The 20660-nt window shown below is 46.4% G+C and overlaps 1 protein-coding gene across 1 annotated transcript; it reads left to right on the forward strand.

Moving 5' to 3' along the window:
• Positions 1 to 6195: 6195 nt before the first annotated feature.
• LOC121836172 (adhesion G-protein coupled receptor G6-like) lies at positions 6196 to 17232 on the forward strand. Its single transcript, XM_042290981.1, has 2 exons — positions 6196 to 9345; positions 16434 to 17232. The coding sequence occupies exons 1-2, from the start codon at positions 6710 to 6712 to the stop codon at positions 16801 to 16803; spliced, it is 3006 nt and encodes a 1001-aa protein (XP_042146915.1). The 5' UTR covers positions 6196 to 6709; the 3' UTR covers positions 16804 to 17232.
• Positions 17233 to 20660: the final 3428 nt, after the last annotated feature.

Genomic DNA, 20660 nt, shown 5'->3' on the forward strand with positions numbered 1-20660 from the left:
AACCACGCGGTACTGTGTCGACGTTTTCGACGTTATGGAAACCGCAGGAACTGCGTCCAAGACAGGCAGGTTTTGCTGCCGGCTGCTTGGGTGCCTTCCGTGCTGAGTTCGGTTCTGTTTTTCGATACCGAGTGCAACCGGCGTTCAACGTGGTTCTGCATTTGTGCGTGTCAGCAACATAGCTGCATCATCGTGATGGCAGTGTTGTGGGTTGTGAACAGAAGACTGGAATTATCGCCGATGTGACCGTGTGTTCGCGTATCAGTGGTGTAACAAGAAGATGAGATCGTAAACTGTCGGGCATTGATGCCGCTGGTCGGGCCGTGATCGGAGGGGGCGGGGTGTCGCAGGTTGACATTCCGCTTTACATTACCACTTGAGGGATTACGTGCAATCGATCAACGTGCGGATAGTCATGTTGGAACGCTGGTCTGAACAGTATAAGCTCCTATCGTACAGTGGCCAATGTGACTGTCGGAACTGTCTCGTCCCCGAGAGCGATTGCGCTCTGGGGCAAGGACAACAGTACGAAATCGTGATGGAAAGTACGTATATTTACAGTGTGGAATTTTAGCATTAAAAAACAATAGTAGGTAAAATCGAAAAAGAGAGCTACCCATTATTTTGCTGTTTAAATATACTATACGGTTCCTGGAGAAACTGCCCTCCAAGTGGCGCGCTGGGATGAGCGCTAGAAGTTTTCGGGTTCGCCACGGCGTAGCTCCGTACACTTACAACCTGCCGCAAGTCGCGGCTTTGACTGCATTCAAGTCGACTGAAAAGCGATTTCTCAGCCCGTGAAGCATCACTTCCAGCTGAGTAAATATCTGCTCTACAGAGATTAATTCAAGACGGCAATCGCAGCTTTGCGCGATTCGCTAAAGTGTCATTCGGTGAAACGTGGGCGTTCGCTAAAACGTCATTCGATCAAGTGAGTGCCTCCCAGTAGAAATACAGGCTACGACGTGCCGTGTGGGGAAACAAACTCATGGCTTCGAACCGCATTGGAGCGGCTTGATTTATTGGCTTTCAAATAATTACGGCATGATCGAGCGTTTGCTTTTTAATAAGAGAGTCATCCCCTGAGCCATTAAAAATACTCCTAGAGGTATGACATTGCTGAAAAAAAAATCAACATGCTGGGAATATTTTTTATTGCTTATTTAGTCACCAAGAAATTCCGTCCGTTCAAAACGACCAGTATAAAAGACGGAAACGAAGAGCACGGGTGTAGTGTTCGGGTTAGTGTGGTGTTCCGTAGCATTGATATTTGTGTGTGCCGTGTATGTGCTCAATGTATGTTCACCTTAGGGTGTCTCAATGACCTGTTTAGAGTGATGCCACCCTATGTAGTACCCGATGCCGACAGCACGCGCTCACGGGGAAAATACAAAGAGATCGACGAAAACAAAATGTCGCCATAGCACAGTCAGCGCCACAGACGCGTGCGGGGACACGCTCTTTCATGCGCTTCTGGACCAAAAATAAATGTAAACTGGAAACAAGATGGCCAGATGTTTCCACCCTAAGCAAAGCGCACATGAAGGCACCCTAGTTCACCTGATGCTTCTATTAAGCGTAATGTGTGTATAATAGAGGATCCCCAAGCGCAATAGTGGCCTGAGGAAATCAAATTATATTTTGTAGAACATGAAAAATGAAATGCGCCACCTAGCCTAGCTACTTGCAATTACTCTGCTTGACCCCGCCATCTGGTGGCTAGCGATTTAATCAGCCGGGTGCAGCCGTAGCTTCCACCATGGTATAGGGAGGCTCAAGTGAGAGTGGGTGCAACTCGTAGATCGGGGATCACGGGACATGGACGCCATTTAATTGCTAAATTTTGCTGGGAGTCTATGGGGCAAAGGGTCGTTTTTTTTTTCCTAACTCAGCAGGTTATAGAGGCCCATTAACGTGCTTGAATAATTTACACAAGGTATAAATGATTACTTTTCCATAGCCAACAGTTTTGTTGCGGTAGGTTAAGTATTTTTTTAACGCGAAAAATGGTAAATTCCGCCATCTTGGAAGTTGCTGCTTGTCTGGCAACCCTGCTTTCTCCTCTCGAAGTTTGCAATTCTCGGAGCGAGAAGGAAGCGAGAGAGGCTGCGCCAAGGCGTTCGTTGCTTGCAATGGGAGGCGAGGGGAGGAAAGGCGCATGGAGCGACAGAGTTGCAACAGAGCGGGCGCCTGCTCTCGTGCAGGCAACATTGGGGCATATTTTTTCTCACATCCTCTCCCTCAGGCGCCGCCATTAAATTGCAAACACTCTCCAGGTTTTGAGTTGCGCCGCCGCCCACCCTCACTAGAGCCTCCCTACCATGGTACGGCGAAACTAGCGGCGCTAGCAGGGACGGCGCCAAAGGGAGGCGAGGGGTGGCGGGCGCCTCCCCTAAAATTTGTCCTGCCACCCCAAAATATTCCGGCCTTTACACCCCCCCCCCCCCCCCCGGTCACCCTAATTTTCGCGCGCAGACCCGCATACGCCACGTGGCTCGTCATTTTCCTAGTTTCCTTGTCCCATGGAAAAGGCATTGGCTTGAAGGATAGCCAGCCTAAAGAGACCTCATACCCGGACGTTCTCAACTTTTTCGTGCCGTCCGCTTTATTTGCTTTACGTACCCCGTGAAGAATGATGCATGAATATCGGTATGGCTGGCCGAAGCTAAAGAGCGCCGTCTACCATTCAATTCCTTTGTCGCCAACCATAAAAGACTTCCTGAAAGTAGCTTCACCCAAGTGATTACTCGGAGAGACTTGGAATCTCATCTGCACTGCGCCGTCGCTTCGTACCTGCCAGGTATACGGCGCATGCCGTGCATCATTCACTTGGCACAAATGTAGCCAAAATTTCCCTGAATATGGCGCCAATGCTACAGACGCCCGTGCAGTCGCGCAGCTTTTAGCGTCGCTCAAAGCTGTACAGGCGGCCTCTTCACTTCTTCATAAATGTCCTCCTTAGCACGCTCACGCACGTTGTACTCGAGCAATAAACGTGAAATAAAAAATAATAATTACAAAAAAAAGCAGAACGGCACTTGCCCATCTTGTGGCTTGAAATCATGGTTGCCAGTTACCAGGAGCTTATCTAAAATCACTCACAAAAAAAAAAAAAAAAAAAAAATCAAACACTTTTTTGTTTTTTAGAAATGTTTAAACTGTTCGCGACAGAACAAGGCTATTTTGCATTGCCAAACACTGAAACCAATGCTGAGGAAGTCACACTTTTGAATCATGACCATCGGCAGTTGCGCCTGCTCTGCGCCTTGGGCCTGCCGACCTGCATGCGCAGCGGAGAGCGTGCAACTCGTTTGTTCCGGAAACATTCTGCTCCATCTATGAGGAAAATACTACAAATAAATCGCGGTTGAATCCCCCTTAAGATATGAGATAAGTAACAATCCCGTCAAATGGGGCCTGATATTTCTCTGCCGTGAAACTTGCGAAATAAAATTAAATGGCGTAAGAGACGTGACCTTGGCAAGTTCGGCTGAAGTCGAACGCCAGGCGCCGTTTTATGAACCCGTGTACACATTTTTATTTGTTTTAACAGATGCACTATGTAGATTTTGGCGTTGCCAGTCACCGAAAGAAAATCTTTACTCGCCAACAACAACGCTCCAACGCGGGCAATTCTCATGCAGGCAGAACTTATTTTCGGCGTCACATAATGCGGGCTTCAGGCACTTTCAAGCTGTTTGCGATAGTTTCCTATGCGAGAAGTCCCAAACTTTGAGTTGAACAAAATAATTGAACTGGTTATCTTAAAGCATTAAATCACTTAAAAGGCCGTAGACACGGGATCGAGCAAAGTATACAGTATTTTTGTATTCTTTACTTCATAAGTAAGCTGATCAAGCGAATGTTTGAAGTTTATTTTGTTGCTCACGGGCCAGGCCCGGTAGGGAGGTAGAGGCAAAAGGCATTTCTGCCTGACTGGGCCTCTACCCCACACAGTTCATAACAGCACAACTTGCATGGATTGCCATATATTGTCTATATCGTAAAACAATATTCACAATTTCAAACACACGTAGGTGTCATATTATAAACGCAAAAATTGCCTGATGTTGATGTACCAATATTCCACGCATTAGATAAAATGCAAGTTAAACGTTTTTTGTCCTAAATTTTCTCCACGAGTTCCCCTATATAATCAAAAGCGAATGTTCTGCTGCTATTAGTAAGCAAATCTGGGTTGGCAAAGGTAATTAACCCTCAAACCCTCGTGCCGTCCTAAAGTCGCTTATATACTCTTTGTGCGTCAGGGCTAACACTGATTCATGTCAATTCCTGTGCCTCGTGTAGTCTAATCACACGTATCCTGTACGCCGACGCTTTAAATGGTCAAAACGTGCTGTAAAATAGACTGCATAAGTCCTGCGCATAATGATCTACTGCAATTTCGGTAGTAAATATAAGTCTTCAACGACCCTTTACGAAGCAAGGCGAAAAACGCGGTGAAATTTGACGAAAAATGCTAATAGGACGCATCCGCCAAGACACGTAGGGGAGAGTGGAGCGACGAGCTGAAGCAACCTAATGGCGGCCGGATCGCGTGATTCCAAGCGCCCATGCGAGACGGAGGATGAGAGGGTCGATATCTTGCTCCACATTCCAGGAGTAAGCCGAAAGAGTACTCTAGGCCAAAAATGAAGCCCTTCGGTTCACCTAGGTTGCTTCTAATCACAGATGAATCGAACCAGACTTGATATTTATCCCCGGCACGAAAGTAGTTTTGACTATTAGTATAATCGCTAAAGTATCATGCGACAAGAATAAAAGCATAACAATAAATTAAAACTAATTGAGCAACAATCAGGTAATTTATCACGGGAGTCGTTGTCGTATGGCAGTGCACGCGACATATTGATCATTGAGTGTGAAACTGCGTGAACAAGACATACATGTATAACACGGTTCGTCACCATAATTTATTTTGATTTCAGGCCTCGATTTCGAGATAGATTACATCGTATACCTAAATATTTTAAAGTAAGTGGCTATATAAAAAATAATGTCCTTAGCGTGGAACTTGCTTGCATCAGCAGAGCAATTTTGCGTTAAATACGGATGCCAAGAAAACTACCGGCTAAACCTATGCCATGAAACACATATTGGTGCATAGCTGTAAATGAAAGCTATAGGGTAGTGTTTTGTATGTGTAGGTAAAATGTTCATTTATCTTTAACTACTTATCTATACAAAGAAATTGCTACCATATTTCTGGCTACGCACCGATGTGTGTTTCATGGCACATGGTTTAGCCGGTAGTTTTCTTGGCCGAGATAGTCTTCCTAATCACTTTGGGCCTCGCTGTTTTTTAGCAGTAACACCATCGATAAACAGCCAAGAACTATAAAAAAAAATTATCATGCGGGAAAACAGGTTAGTGATTCGAGCACTGGGTGGTTTGCCTAAGTTCTGCTTTGGAATCAATAATGTGCGCAGCAGGAATTCACAAAAGAGCGTAATGCCCTTAAAACTAAAAGTTTCGATATCAATCTAGCGTACTTATAGTACTTAAAGTCGGAATTTCGGAAAGGGTCTATTAGACCATTTCCGAAATTCCTTCTGGCCACTTTGATCACTATCATCATCTGTGAAACGGCATCTGTGCCATACCAATGACGGCCTTCTAGTGACTGATAAAGGGAGACGTTGAATATGCTCCTATAGGGGATCTTGCGAGGCCTGTACGTTCGGGGGGTCAGTACGACGCGACGTAGGAATGGAACACAAGAGCTACGTAAGTGTTTATTTCTAATAACTCAGATTAAGTCCATCTGTAAGCGGCACACAATCGGCTTTAAAGCACTTTGGTGTATAGAATTTTCTCGAGGCCTCTGAGTGGGTTGGAGCTTTGCAGGTTCTTGGTCACCATCGAACTGAAAGTGATCGAGAAAGAACTCACACTGAACAATTCCTCGCGTGCCGTTGACTTGCGAAAGTGACGGTGCCGATACAAGTTCATTTCCGCCATTGATATGGCAAAACCTAAACTGCTTTACAAACCACCAGATGGCACTGAATGTCGGAAAGGGCTATTTGTGCTTGTGCGCTTTAAAACATCTCAGAGGAAGGAAGGATAATGACAGAGCTTCTTTATTGGTTATAGGTTTCTAGAATTTCTTGGTGTGTGATTTATAAACGAATTATTTGTGCTGATAGTGTATTTTTTGTTGCCATTCGCAGGTTACTCCAAATCAGTCCAGAAGAGTGAAGAGAGAGAGTGAAGTTGTCCCAGAACACCCTGGACGCATGCGCGAAGTCTTCACACGTCGTGTCGTACCACAGCGTCCTGAGTGGGAGCATTAACGCCGCCACACCGTATCGAACACCTGGCCGCCGCTGATAAGGCCGCTCTGCCGAGTTTCCACAGGAGCCGTAAGCAAAAAACAGCCGTCGGCATTGCCCCACGGCCAATACAGGCAGATAACGGGACCAGGCAGTTCCCCAGGTCCAGCTGCCTCCGATTGGAAGCTCCAATCGATCGTACATGTCGGTGAACCTTTGCCTTTGCTGAACGTTTAAAACTCGTGTTTCTATGCGGTGTTATGCTGCCTTGAAGATGCGTGCCGCCAACAACGAGCCTCCCTAAGGTGAATTTGTTTTATACTCTACTTTCTATTCTGCTCGTGTCAACTATTAGCTGAAGTGCCACGAGGATCGCGTGAACTCTTCGGCGATCTCGATCTTCGGTCTGACGATGCAAAAGGGTAACCATTTAAAACTCGTTGTTATAACAGATATGCTAGAATTCGTGACAAGCCCTTTTACGGGCCTGCTTTTGATCTTCGTAACATCACTCGTCTCCTTTCCTGTGGCGATCAAGGCTAGCGTCCCTTTCCCAACAGTGAAGGAACTGTTCAGAGCGCCAATAGAAGCAACAAGAAATGAGATTGGAGTGTTAAACCAGAATGATGAACCAGGCAACTGGAAATTTCCGCCGAGATGTGTAGCAACTGACTCCTGCAGAGGACGATGTAATGAGAGCCGGAAGAGTGACGACTTTACGTGCCACTGCGACCAGCTGTGCTTAAGGTACGGGGATTGCTGCGTTGACATCCATCAGTACTGTGTTCTGAACAGAACTGGCGAAAAAAACCTAACGAGGCATCCGTGCCTGTACGATCACGAATCGTTACCGCACCAGTCATTTCGCTATGTGTCCGACTGCCGGGACCAACTTGACTCGATTGGCGATGAGAGGGATCATTTGGGCAAAGTGTTGGGCAAAGACGGCATCGTGTACTCCAACATGAGCTGCGCCAGATGCAACGGTGCCGTAGATGCCGTGCCTTTAGCTCTGTTGGAAAACTTAGCGGACGATGGCGGTGAACAGGCGACGCCGTTTGTCAGAGCGTGCGTCGTGGCTGTAGACACTTGCAAGATGGGCAGTATGGCCTTCAGGGCCCGGGACTTGAACACCCTGTGCGCCCTTTATCAGGGTCCGGTGAGATCCATCCGCAGGCCCAATCGAAAACGAAAGTTGTACAAGAATGCCTACTGCGCCATTTGTAACGGTGACATTCCTGATTTACACTGTTCGGGAGACGTAACGGTGTACAGTGAACGAGACTATTCGTACAGCTTGTTCGAATCAAGTCACCAGAGATATAAAGAGATGACGGACGACATACCATCCGCCTTTTCAATCCTCCTCAATTTCGGTCTAGACGGCGTGCAGCGATTTGAATTCTCTTCCGAGAATAAGGAAGCAATGCTCCGAAACCAGCAACGCTGCCCCGAAAATTTCCTCTGGGATCCGTTCGCTGAACTATGCCGTCAGATCTACTGTGGTACTGAGTTTATGTTAGTAAATTCGCGCTGCATTGAAAAGCCCAAAGAAAACATTGAAAATTTCACAAAGGGGTCCGACGAAGTTTCTGCTGAAAAATTGGCGGACTACAACCGCATAACAGTTGTGATGAATGTTAGCCTTGAAAGCGATAGTGAGCTTCGAGAAGAAGATGTGAAACAGTCCATTACACACGCGCTCGAAGCGTACAACGTATCTAAAGAGCGAATAAAAAACGTGGAGGTTTCCATAACATCTGACGCAAGTCAGATACCCAAGCTTCTAGAGGGTTCGGAGAAGGTGGTTCTTCTGAACGAAGGTGACTATCCAGACGATGAAAGCAATGACTCAGGCGAGTCAAACAGCACGTACATTCCGGCATATCTCATCGCCCACTTCGACCTGTACGAGCCAAAGAGGAACGTAGTGGAGCCTTCCATCAGCAGTGTAATTGAGGCGTTTGCCAGCAGCTTCAACCTGAGTTCGCTGATGCTCAAAGAACTCAACTTGACGGGAGAAGTGAGCACAGTCGAGTCCCGACCTACATTCATCGACAACTGGTGCAGTGACGAGGACGGGGGAAAGATACGCGAGTACTGGAACGATGAATTCGCACTCGTGACGAAACCCGGCAACGAGCTCTCCATCAGTCAGGTGTACGTGAACAGAACTGGCAGGACTTACCAGCCTGGAGATTTCGCCGCCAATGTGCTCTTCCGCGTCACAAGCAGCCAGACGGCGGCGGTGACCATCAACAGCGTCGTCGTCGTGTGCGACCGGGGAACAGGACTCCCTGAGTCTTGCCCCCGGCTTGACTTCAATTTGAGTCAGGTGAAAGTCTCCAGAGACGACAGCGTGGTCCTCTCAAGCGGAACTCTCTCCATCCGCTGCCAACACTACAAGTTTCTCCCGCACGGCAAGGTAAGGCTCTGCTTGGACGAGATCCTCGACGCACTCGGCAGCCGCTGCCAGCTTTTCGACGGTCCCCTGATGGCCCTCATCAGCCTTGTGCTTAGCGTCATCTCCATGGTGGCCCTCGCCCTCGTGCTTCTCACATACGGCCTGTTTTCTCAACTCCGGAACCTGCCCGGCTGGAACGTCATGCTGCTCACGTGCACCCTGTTCCTGATGCACCTTAGTTTCCTGCTCAGCCAGCGGCAGTCGGTCCAGGGGGCCGCGTGCCGAGCGGCGGCCATCGTGTGCCACTACTGCGTGGTGAACTCCTTCTTCTGGATGAACGTGCTGGCCTTCGACCTGTACCGCACCTTTACCAAGGGAGGCGCACTGGGCGCCCGCAAGGTGTCCCGCTTCCTGCCGGGCTACCTGGCGTACGCCTTTGGAGTGCCGTTTCTCATTGTGGGCACCTGCGTGGGACTGGACTACTTCGACACACCCTTGTCCCCTTACTACGGGCTCTTCGGAGTCTGCTGGATCGTCAACAGGCTGTCGGCGCTCACCTTCTTCGCAGTACCCGTGGCAGTCCTCCTGCTGCTCAACTTTGTCTTCTACGGAATGACCGTCTACGCCGTGCACTCGTCCGCCAGGTAAGTCGTCGTTCGTTGACTCGCTCATTCATGAGACGGCTCGAAGACTCAAATAATGTCATTTCCGTTCGATTAAAAGCGTGCCTAAAGGTGGGGAAAGAAATATAATAACGATCTATCTTGCAGTGGTGCATAACGAATACAATAGCTTAATAGCTTTACGCAGATTAATCCACAGCAGGCATTTAGTGAATATTTCCCAAAGCCGATATTGTAATGAATCGAAACGGAATGAACGCACTTGATGAATTGTAGAAAAGCAAGACTAAAATTCTGGTTTGAAATTTTCTATGTGTATTTAATGCTGCTAAAATTTTATAACTGGCCATCAGTTCAGATGATTGGGTATTGATTCATCCTATACGCGCTTTCCACTACATGTGGTCGTACCTTTGTAAGCTGGAGGTTATCGCGCCTGGATATACAGGGTGTTTTTCAAGACTTTATAAATTTGTTTTTTTAAAAGCCATTCGATTAGTTGCAGTTTGTGCAGCTGAGTTTTACCGCCAACGGGACATAATATAGGAGGAGAATTGTCACGATAGGTATGTTAATTGTCTTTAATTTGTTAACCGGCGTCTTATTTCTTTTAGGATAAAGATATCGTCCCAATCAGAAACTTGCTGAGCGTCGCCGAGAACCACTAAATAAGTGAATTATAAAAGATTATGGTCACGTGGAAAGCGCGGTGCTCCTGCAACAAGCACAAGGTTAATTGTGCGGAAACGCGGTGTCTCTGTTTCTTATCACCTGTGGTTCCGCACCAGCAGCATGCGCCCGTCGCACGAGTGGTCACTTTAGCGCACCACGGCGCTTCCCACGCTCCTCAGACCTCTCTAAAATTTACTTACCAAGTGGTTTTCACGGAAGCTCAGCATGTTTCTTATTGGAACCATATATTACTATTCAATAAGTCAAAAGTTATTTAAGAAGCCTTAGTTAATTAACCGACACATCGTGACGATAATCCCTCTATATAATCTACTACTGGCCGTATAACTCACCTGCACAAACCGCTGTCCTATAGCTTTTACAGCATTTTTAAAGAAACAATATTTTGAAGTCTAAAAGAACACTTTGTATACAAGCGCGTGTGCGTGTTATGTAAACAAATCTAATTGTATTCAATTGTAACCGCTAGAGGAAGAATGGCCTTGCATGTCTCTCGAACGTCCTGCCTTCAGCACGCGCTCCATGCCTTCCGCCGTGCTTTGGCTGCATGCGCGCGCTCGAGGTGCGCGAGACACCGAAGCATGGTCGAAGGTAGGAAGCTCGTGCTGGAGGCAGGACGACTGGAGCTCCTCCTGCCGTTCTCACTTAGTGACTATAGTAAAGTACGTTGCTGGGCTCGTTGGCCCATTTAATACAAATAAAATGCGCTTTAGTGCCGCTTTAAGACCAATCGAAGTGTTCTAATGTACGTGCACCCAAAATCTGTTACAAGGAGCCGTAACCATCTTCATTGCTTATATTTACTTTATTGCTTGGTTTAAGGACCGCCTCCCAGGGGGTCTTTAAACCGGCTGACCCCTCCCCCCCCCCCCCCCCCCCCCGCTGGGGGGGGGGGGGGGGGGTGGAGGAGTCAGCTGGTTCAAAGACAGCCGACGTCGGCAGCCGAAGAGTCCATAGATAGAGTGGGTCCAGATCGGGCGAGGAGGGACTCCACTCAGGATCAGAGACTCCCCTTTCTGCCCCCGATGCCTCTCCTGGAAAGCAGAAACAGTCTTCCAAAAATAATAAAATGCTCCACGTATAAAATAGCTTTTAAATCATAGTAAATGCCCGATTTGTCGTTTTTAACCTATATTTTGTAAACTTAACATAATAGCGGTAAAAAGATAAATATCATACAATGGAACTGCCGTGGCGCATGAATAACGCTCATTTATTTTTGACGAGCTTTTCACTGTTGCCCTTTGCTTACAGAAGACTCGTCTAAATCACTCACACAACAAGGTTTTGCGTCGTCAATAGTTTTTACGAAGAATTGCGGTTCCTAAAACTCTTCGAGTGACGTAGCAGTGGCAGTGGAGTTGCCTGTGTCGTAGTTCTTCTCCGCGTTCTACTGGAGGCTGTTGCACTTCGTATATTTCTTTATCGCCTCATCATTAACGGGACATTGTATCTTCTACCCAACGTTCAACTGCAGCTTCATAAACTGCAAGGATTTGTAGATCAGCTCCCTGGGCCCTTTCTAATTCTCTGCGATTGTAATCCTCCACCACCTTTAATGGGGTAGTGCTCGTCGGGAATCTCGGGGTGACGTTATTGAACGGCTTTTATTATCATCCAAACTTTTTTGTTTAAATTTAAGTAGGAAAGAGCCCAGTTATTTGTGCTGCCCGTAATACATTCACGTTTATTGACCTTTCTAATTTCTATCTTTACTCCCATGCTTCTCATGGCAGGTTTGAAACGGCCCTTTTGGCAGCAATCATTTTCCTATTTTTTATAAAGCAATGACCCACTGCCATCAGTTCCAGTCTTGAAAAGGGCCGATTTGGCTCTTAAATTAGAAGCTATACTAAATCCCTCTCTGTTTTCTTTTATATATCTCCCAAAGATTCTGCAGATTAAGTCACTGGATGCATCATAGGTATTGCTTTGTGCAGTATGCCCTTCCAGCAAAACTAGTATAACTTTCCACTATTGTTTCTGTAAAGCTGAAATTCAGGCAAAGGAATAATTTATGAAGACCTGAAATCCCAAAAGAATCCAGATAGATTTCCAGTTCGATAATCCAGATGACGAAAATTTATACGTGTGCTGGGTTTTTCGGTAGCGTATCGCAACCCTTAGGAAGCCTTCCGAGGTAGACAGAGAAGTGCGCAGCCACTTGAAAGGACCAAAAGAAAGCCTGGGGAGCATTTCGTCGTTACCCGACGGCTCGAAAACAAATCGCATTTAATAAAAGCAGGACCAAAGTTCGTTGGACAAATAAACAGGCCAAAGATGGATTCCTGAAACAAGTATTTCTCCCAAATAAATAGTTTTATTTCTGTAAAGCAAGTGTGGAATCGTCTTAAAAAGAATGAAGGTAACTACCAGCCCTTTCGAATACCTCTTTTTTCGTAGTCATAATCTTTAGAGGATCAAGCCGACGTTCTCATGAAGCGTTTCTTTGGAATCTCCAGTTGATGTATAACCACAGTCATTTTTTTAACACTCTAAAAAAAAGGGGTGTAGGCGTTACACCGCTTGTCACATATACGACACCCCAAAACTTTAGTTTGATGTACAGCGCACTGACGTTGTAGCGGCGCTACCAAATTTCACGAGCGGCTTGATAGCCGAGTTGTACAACTCATTAAAACAGTTAATGTAAGTGTGACTGACTGCAAAAAAAAGTTACCGGGGTTTTCTAGGCTCAACTGCAAAACCTGTGTGTGCCTTCCCCGTAGACTTTAATACGTACTTTAGCTGTTTAATATGTTAGATTGCCCCGTCATCAACCCTCTTGCAAAAGTTGGGGCAGTCAGTTCGACGTCAGCGCGCTGTACGTCCAACTAAAATTTTGGGGTGTCGTATATGTGACAAGGGGTGTAACCTCCACACCCCCTTTTTTTTAGAGTGAAGGGGTATAGTTCAGCGGCAGAGATTGAGGCCAGTTTCTTTGTCTGGGGCTCACGATGCAGCATACAACATGTCATTTACAAGTTGCGAGCTTAAAGTAGCTGTCGGCGTAAAGAAGCTTTCCGCACCTGGACCAAAGAAGATCAAAGAAATGCTAAAGCACTCGTCAGGTGAACCCCTAAGTAGTATTTTGGCACTCTTTAATTTTATTTGTGGGTGGTTCTTTGTTTCTTCAGTGCTGTAAAAGGGCACACATAATCCCTCTGCTAAAATCGAATAACAATTCCTCTTTACCAGCGAACTACAGCTCAACTGCTCTCACAAGCTGCTTGGGAAAGACCTATGAGGGACTCATCAATCGACACCTCGTGCATTTTCTAGAGGCAGAGAACGTCTTTGATGTTAGTATGGTTTCCGAGCAGGACGTTTCACCGCTGTCCACCTTATTCATGTGGAAGCCTGTATTCGCGAAGCGTTTAGGCATCGTCAGCACTGTGTTTCTTTATTTTTCCATTTGCACAAAGCATATGACGCGACGTGGCATAAGGGACACTTAGAGATTTGTAGGAATACGGTGTTCGGGGCCGCATGTTACGCTAAATCCGAGTTTATTTGAAGGAATGAACCTTCCAAGCCTGTTAGAGCTCCATTCTATATACCGGATCTGCTTGACCAAGAGAGTTGTGTCCCTCAGGGACACAACTCTCTTGGTGACCCTTTTTTTCAGTCAAAGTGACCCTTTCTTTCAGTGAAAATTAATGGCCCGGCTAAGGTGATACAACCGTCGGGAACGCGACAGAACAGAACACGGCAAAACAGCACGCGACAAAACAGCACAGAGACAAAAAAAAAGTATGAGACACAACAGCACGGCACAGAGCAACAGAGCGACAGAAGAGCGCGTCACAAAACAGAAAGCGACAAAACAGCACAGCAACAAAAAAGCACGCATGTAAGTACATGCTGTTTTTTTCGCAGTAGGACACATTATAAGCAGCACGCGCCAAAATTCAGCACTTGCTGCTAACATGTTCAGCAGAACATGTGTATTTCCGTTAGTTTTTTATCTACCGTTATATTACTTTATAATATTAGCTGCGCCGTCATAGTTTATACTCATAGCTTTTCGTGCATGTTTAGTACTATAAAACTTTCTCACCGCAAGACAACGAAGCTAAATTTCTTCCCGTTTTTTTGACTGATTGATTCTTAATCTGGTAACATTTGAAATCGATTCAAATGCGGCACCCTATTTACCCAAAAGAAGAATGAAGATCACAATTGATGAGTTGAATGGAACTGCTAAAGAAAAAGTTTATTTGACATACACTTTCGTTTTAAATATAACTAACATGCTGTGAGAGAAGCGATAGCCCAAAAGAGTGTCAATGAGAAGCTGTGTGCCATACTGGGAAAGGACGTTCCGCAGTCTTTGCGAGATTCTCGCGTATTGCTTTGAATCTGATGGGGTGCATCCTCTTTGGCCGTCGACCATCTGCTGCGTTACGCTCTGCTTGGTACTGCCTGAGTACACCTGTCAAAAAACTGAACAAAATTTTCATGTGCATACTTGGTTGGGCTTATACCCTTCAGCAGGCCCCAGAGTGTTTTCTGGTGCACATTATCGTAGGCTCCCTTCATGTGGAAATAAACAGACCATAGGAAATTTTTCCTCTTCATTGTTATCTCCATACATTGAGCGATGATGAGTAGGTGGCCTTTTAGTCTTTTATCTTTTTAGTACACATTCTAAAGCTCCCCAAGAATTGGCATTCCCTTCTGCTCATTCCTTCATTCTTTGCTTTACTGTCTGCATAACTATTCGCATAGGCACAGCTATCTGTAGAGCTAAGCGCATAGGCGTTTCTTTTAAGATGGCTTAGTTTATTTTGTGTACGTTCTGAATATAAGTTCCGGTATTCGATATTCGATTCCAAATTTGAAGGAAATAGTGCCGATTGAAGCCAAAAAGTTGAATTTGATTCGAGATGAATTTTAACAATTCGCAAACTCTAATCTTGGTTTCTATTATCTACCCTGGTGTTGCCGCATGCTCATATCGCAAACTAACAAGTACGCATTCACTTATTTTGGAATCTAAAATGTATCCAACACGTACATTCATGCTTTACCAATGCACGCAAAAGTGACAATACCGGTTGTGTCACTTCTGTTTGTATTACGTTATATCTAGGGTTGCGTGTTTTCGGATAAATCCCCCCCCCCCCCCAAAAAAAAAAAAAAAGAAAATCCGAAAAACACTTGTTGGTAGATTTTTGTGTTAATTAGGATTTATCCGAAAAACTCAGAATTTCGAGGTCACAGCGACAAAATAAACAGCAAAATTAGTTACACAACTAATCTTTATAAAAAGTACAAGGTTAGTGGTTCTGAGGAGATTCCACTTCAGTTTCCTTTGAAATTTAGAACTACTGACAAAAAAAGCGGTTTGCTTTTTAGCACGTCGAGGTTCCTTTGGGACAACGGGTTATGGTACCCGGACCTTACTTATTTTGTTTTCGAATTTTTTAATTTAACGCAGTAAAATAAACTTAGAATTTCAATGAATTGGGAATCTAACAAAAATCAATTCCGATAAACCCCGAATTCTTAGCGAAAAATAAACTCCGAAAAACAATCTCCGAATTTCACGAGAAATGAACTGTGGAAACACGGAATCCTAGTTATAGCAATTAATTCTAGGTACAGTTTGTATTATGTTATATCGAGTTAATTCTAGGTACTGCCAGGAAACACAGGGCATGACCTAGTATGATCAGGCGCCTTTTTCCTCGGCTTTCTTATCGCACGATGCCGCAATTTATTGACTGCGGTCACAGGATGCTCGGTAGTCGAGATGCCATGCCTTTCGTACACCATCACTGACCACACAGTTGGTCAAAACTCGCCATTGTTCATTCAACAGTGGCCAATTTCCAGAAAGAGTGTTTCCGAAGAACATTGGCATGTAGAATTCGCACTACGCTTTAGAAGTAGGCCTTCAGGTTTTATCGGGTGTTTCAGACTGCACCCAAAACATACTATTGCTCTGCCAGTAAAGGTAAGGAGAACTGCGTGCGCGTGTGGCCTGAAATGTACATCAGTTGGAGTCAGAACTGCATTGTCACGGGCTCCTTCGCGTAGAGCAGAATGCCAGAAAAACGGGATAAATTGATGCAGGTAGAACTAACTCTACGCACATATTTTATTTTATCTGAAAATACTACCTGTTCCATCTGTTACTTCACTAGGGTGGTCAAAGATGTAGTTTCTTTCTTCAAGCACAAACGCAGTTTATATAGCGCAGGGAATGAAATAAATGGCGTGATACGAGTTATTCAGCTGTTAGCGCGTATATGAAAAGCAGTAAGTGCGTTGTGCACAACGCGTGCTCAGAGCGAGCTCCCGCCTATCTGTCTCGGTACCAGTGCACTCCAGCAGCGCAGGTGGAAATATCTGCCGAGGCTGTCGGCGCCTCGGTCCCAGCGTCGTCTGAGCAGACACACCTTTCGCAGGGACAAGTGGGGCCCCGGCCTGCGCTGCCACAACGAGCGCAACCCGGCGGCGGCGACCACGTACCTGCGCATGGCCACCGGAATGGGACTCACCTGGGTGTTCGGCTTCGTTGCGGTCTTCCTGCGCAGCTCGGACGCGGCGCGGGTCGCCTTCACCTACCTGTTCATCGTGTGCAACACTCTGCAGGGGCTCTTTATCTTCTACGCCTTTGTGTGCAATCGCAAGGTATTCCACCTGTACGGGGCACTGCTGCGCCGCCGACGCGCCAGGGCCAAGCTGAGCAGCTCGAGCTCCGTCACATCGGTCAGCACGGTGTCCAGCAGCGGGTCTTCTAGGTCGGCAGCCTCGCGTCGCGTGCTCGCCAGCTAGGCCGAATGTTGCTGTGGACCACCCGGCCAACCGGAGGCTCGGACCAGTCAGCTGGCGACAGCAGGCTCCGTCTCGAGAGGTCAGATCTGAAGAAAGCCTGCTCCTGGCGTTCGACACCAAGAACCACCAGAACGGCGATACTCTGTGTGTTGTCAACAGCCAGAAATACCGAACACTGCTGAGGACACCGGCTAGAGGGCATTCATTAAAATAGTGCGTAAAAAATGCTGTCAGTCACTTTTGAAAGGAATCCAGTGATCCCCTCCTGTCCATGTCATCGACTCTATGACAAGAGAGTATAAAAGGGTGATTGAATTGCAGATGGGTTAGCCTGAGCGCATGAGCAGGCTACACTAAGGGAAAGGAGATGGGAAGGAAAAGATTGGCCATATTATATCATATGACGAGTGGAATAAAGTGGTAAGCCGACCTGGGGGACATTAAAGCGCCATACAAGGTACCAGTACCGTTTTACAAGTTCAGTGTGAGTTACTTGACTTAGAATGCAATTATGTTACAAATAACGCCACACATCTTAATATGTATTCAGTCAGGATTTAAGCAGACACTAAGCTATATTGCTGTAACTGTAAACTATCACTTGACACCCCCAGTTTCCAACCGGTGGAAGGATATCGACTCAGCCCGTGACAATGACACATTTCAAGACAATGGCATGGACATGTAAAACTCATCACTTATGACGCGATCACACTGGAAGCGGATCCGCAACCGCAAAGCGGATCCGCACGTTCTCAACCGCAAAGCGGCTGAGATCGAGCTCTTGGGGCGCGTTTTTGTCAACCGCTTCGGGACCGATTTCTCCGAACCGCAAAGCGGCAACCAATCGCAACGTGGTGCTGACGTGACGTCCGTGGCTTTCCAAACAAGATGGCATCTGTCGATGGTGAGACGTCCAAGCGGCTGTAGTCCTAGCGTTAAAGCAGACAAATCAACGAAGAAATGTGATTACGTCCGCACTTGAATCCGCCGAGAACAGAATTGACCCGTACTCTTAACGGGCTTCGCTCAGGTGATTTGGTCCGGGTAAGAGTTTACAAGTTTAATATTCAGGGTGCCAAATCACGTCGTTCTCTGCCTTGTTAGTCTTTGGCCTTAAAAGATCGGAACCAGATGGCAGCCACTAATCAGTCGTGTGAACTACTGATAGCTTTCGACACTGTGCATGCATGACCACCACGAAGGCCGATAGAGACGACGTAAGCCCAATTGCGTAGTCAATACACTACCGCGGAGCTGGCAAGGTACCTGCGCTCGCTTGACCTGTAATGTTTACTCCTACCAAAAAGAATAAAGGGAACCTACTCAAGAAATAAAATGTACGTACCAGACGATGCATAGGTAATCCATACGGCATTTATCTGAGCTTAATGTCAAACAAACAGTAGACTCAATCGACGTGCGAGTCCGCCACTAACGAAGCCACGACCGGCTAGCACCGAACACATTTCCCCGCACTAGTGTCGGCCAGCGCCGCTCACAACTCCGAAAATCATAGGAGCGAACAATTCAGAGGGACAACTGGCCCTCTATCCCGAAACGAATGTCAGCTATTCATGCGGGAAGGGTCCACTTCAAAGGAAGCGTGGGGGCATCCTCTTCTGAGTCAGCCAGGCGCTATGCCTGTTCAGGCTTTGCTTGTGTACGAAGTCGAGAAAATCACAGGCGGGTTTTGCGGGTTCATGTCTCTATTCTTCTCTGCCTGAAACTCGTAATACGTGCGAACAGCCTGAAGAAAAATCTTCACAGTGCCAAATCGCTCAATTTTGTCTTTGGATCGTGAATTAAACTGGATTTCGGATTGTAAAACAGGGTTGCCGAACGCAAGTCTCTAAAGATCACGTGTGATCGCCGAGAAACCACCAACAGTGTCTCGGTGTGTCTGAAACGGGTCGCTCGTGAACCACATTCGCAACCGCTTCGCAAACGCATCTCAACCGCCAGTGTAGGTAAATAAGTCTTCAGCAATCATCACTCCGGTTTTTCCTGTTCAAGTATAGTAGATTTTATTTAAACCCCCCACGCACAATCATAAGGGTAGCTGCTGTATAGACCTTGGTGTAACCTTAATTCAGCCTGCAAGTGACGCATCATCGACCCGTGCTCATCTGCGAAGGGTATAAGTGAAACAGGTGCAGAGACGGTGTTGGGTAACCTGTTGTTTAATCAGGCATTCCAGGCCGTGCATGCGTCAGCTCCAAGTAGTTTCGCATAACCAAGGGAACATGCTCGAAACTACGTTCGTCGAGCTGATCTGCGTTGTTTACAGGTGCAAAAAAAATTTACTTGCCTTAATTATTTTGAGAAACCCTGGCAGCACAGAATTTGCTGTGTCTTCATTATGCCTACTTTATAATTTGAAATGCTTGTTTACGGGGAGCTGCCCACACGAAGCACACCTGTGCTCTCCGGGTCTAACGGAATGATCAAGACAGGTATACATTTATTCGTGGAGTTGAGTGTGTCACCAGCCCGCTTTAATTATGAGTTTGTGGGTTCTGCTTCTTTCGGGGATGCGTGTATGGCCTTAAATTCTTAATGCTCCCAAAGTGCGAAGAACCAGTTCTGGCAACTGAAGTAATAGCGAGGCGAGGAGGTTTATCGCGCCCTTTATCTGTTGACTGCTATTTCCATTTGTGACGTCATATTGTCACGGGTGGTGACCAATAAACAAAAAATAAACAGGAATAAATAGACATTTAATGTGGCGAACTTGTGCCAAAAAAAATGAAAGGGTACAGAAGATAATAAGAGAGCGCCGCGGGCGTCGAAGTCGGCGTAACAGCAGAGTCGAACGCTGGGGCGAAACTGACTCCGCTCGCCTTGCGGAATCCCTATGTACCCTTGAGGGTTTCCGGATCGTTCGGCGTAGAAGGTTCGGTGTGTAGAACATTCTAACCTCGAATCAGCAAGACGGTTCTCGAATTCACTAGAACATCAAATTACACTGTCAACAAAAATGTGTAGTCGCGGCCAGGAATCGAACCCTGGCCTTCTGCGTGGGAGGCAAGCGCGATAACCGTTAGGCCACGCGCGCGCTGCCTACTTGGCCAGCTGCGCGCGCGGCAATGTATCCGCTGCGCTACCCCACGGTACATGTTGATCAACCCCGTGTTTTCATAAGTTCACGTGGCTTTAAGTAAGACTAGCCGCCTACAGTCACATACGGACTAACTATCCCCGGAATAAGAATGACTCGCCGACGACGATTGGCTGCGGACTAAGCACGCTGGACTATAGTACTTCACCTCCGCCAGTCGCCCGCGGGCCAAGTACGCTTGACTAAGTATGGCCGCCTACGAGCGGCGGAGAAAAGCTCGACATGCAGAGAAAAGCTCATCCAAGAACAACTCACTGGAGAAAAGCTTACCGCAAAATCGGCAGATGCGGAGAAAAGCTCGTCGGCCTTTGAGCGAATGTGGAGAAAAGCTCACCGATTTTTTTTTCTTAGCTTAGCCGACTGTGCGTCACACGTGGCAATCTAACACAATTAGAATTCGTCACTTCATAAAAATTAGTGTCTTCCCTTTTGTAATGTTCTTGAAGTTTATTGGGCATATTTACTAATTCCTCAGAAATTAGTAGTCACCCGATCTGTACATTATTGACGTCGCAAGTATAAAATCAGTACATCGGACAGCCGTAAAAAAAAAAAAAAAAAAAAATTTACAACTTGACAGTGCGCCGTCAATAGCACTGTAAAATAAAAAGTTTTTTTTTTTTTTTTTTTTTGCGCGTTAATATGAATAGCGGTGCGGTGAACCGTTTCAGCTCCTATGATTGTGTGGTGCCTGATAGATAAGTAGGTGTTTGTTGATGTAATCAGCGTCGGCTAA

Source organism: Ixodes scapularis, unplaced genomic scaffold, assembly GCF_016920785.2.
Source record: "Ixodes scapularis isolate PalLabHiFi unplaced genomic scaffold, ASM1692078v2 PGA_scaffold1__304_contigs__length_218370807, whole genome shotgun sequence".
NCBI classification, from domain to species: domain Eukaryota; kingdom Metazoa; phylum Arthropoda; class Arachnida; order Ixodida; family Ixodidae; genus Ixodes; species Ixodes scapularis.

What these genes read in the sequence shown, in the direction of transcription:
- LOC121836172 (XM_042290981.1), top strand. Translation starts at nt 6,710, where the DNA reads ATGCAAAAGGGTAACCATTTAAAACTCGTTGTTATAACAGATATGCTA. An exon ending in GCCGTGCACTCGTCCGCCAG is followed by an intron (nt 9,346 to 16,433) that starts GTAAGTCGTCGT and finishes CACCTTTCGCAG; the next exon opens with GGACAAGTGGGGCCCCGGCC.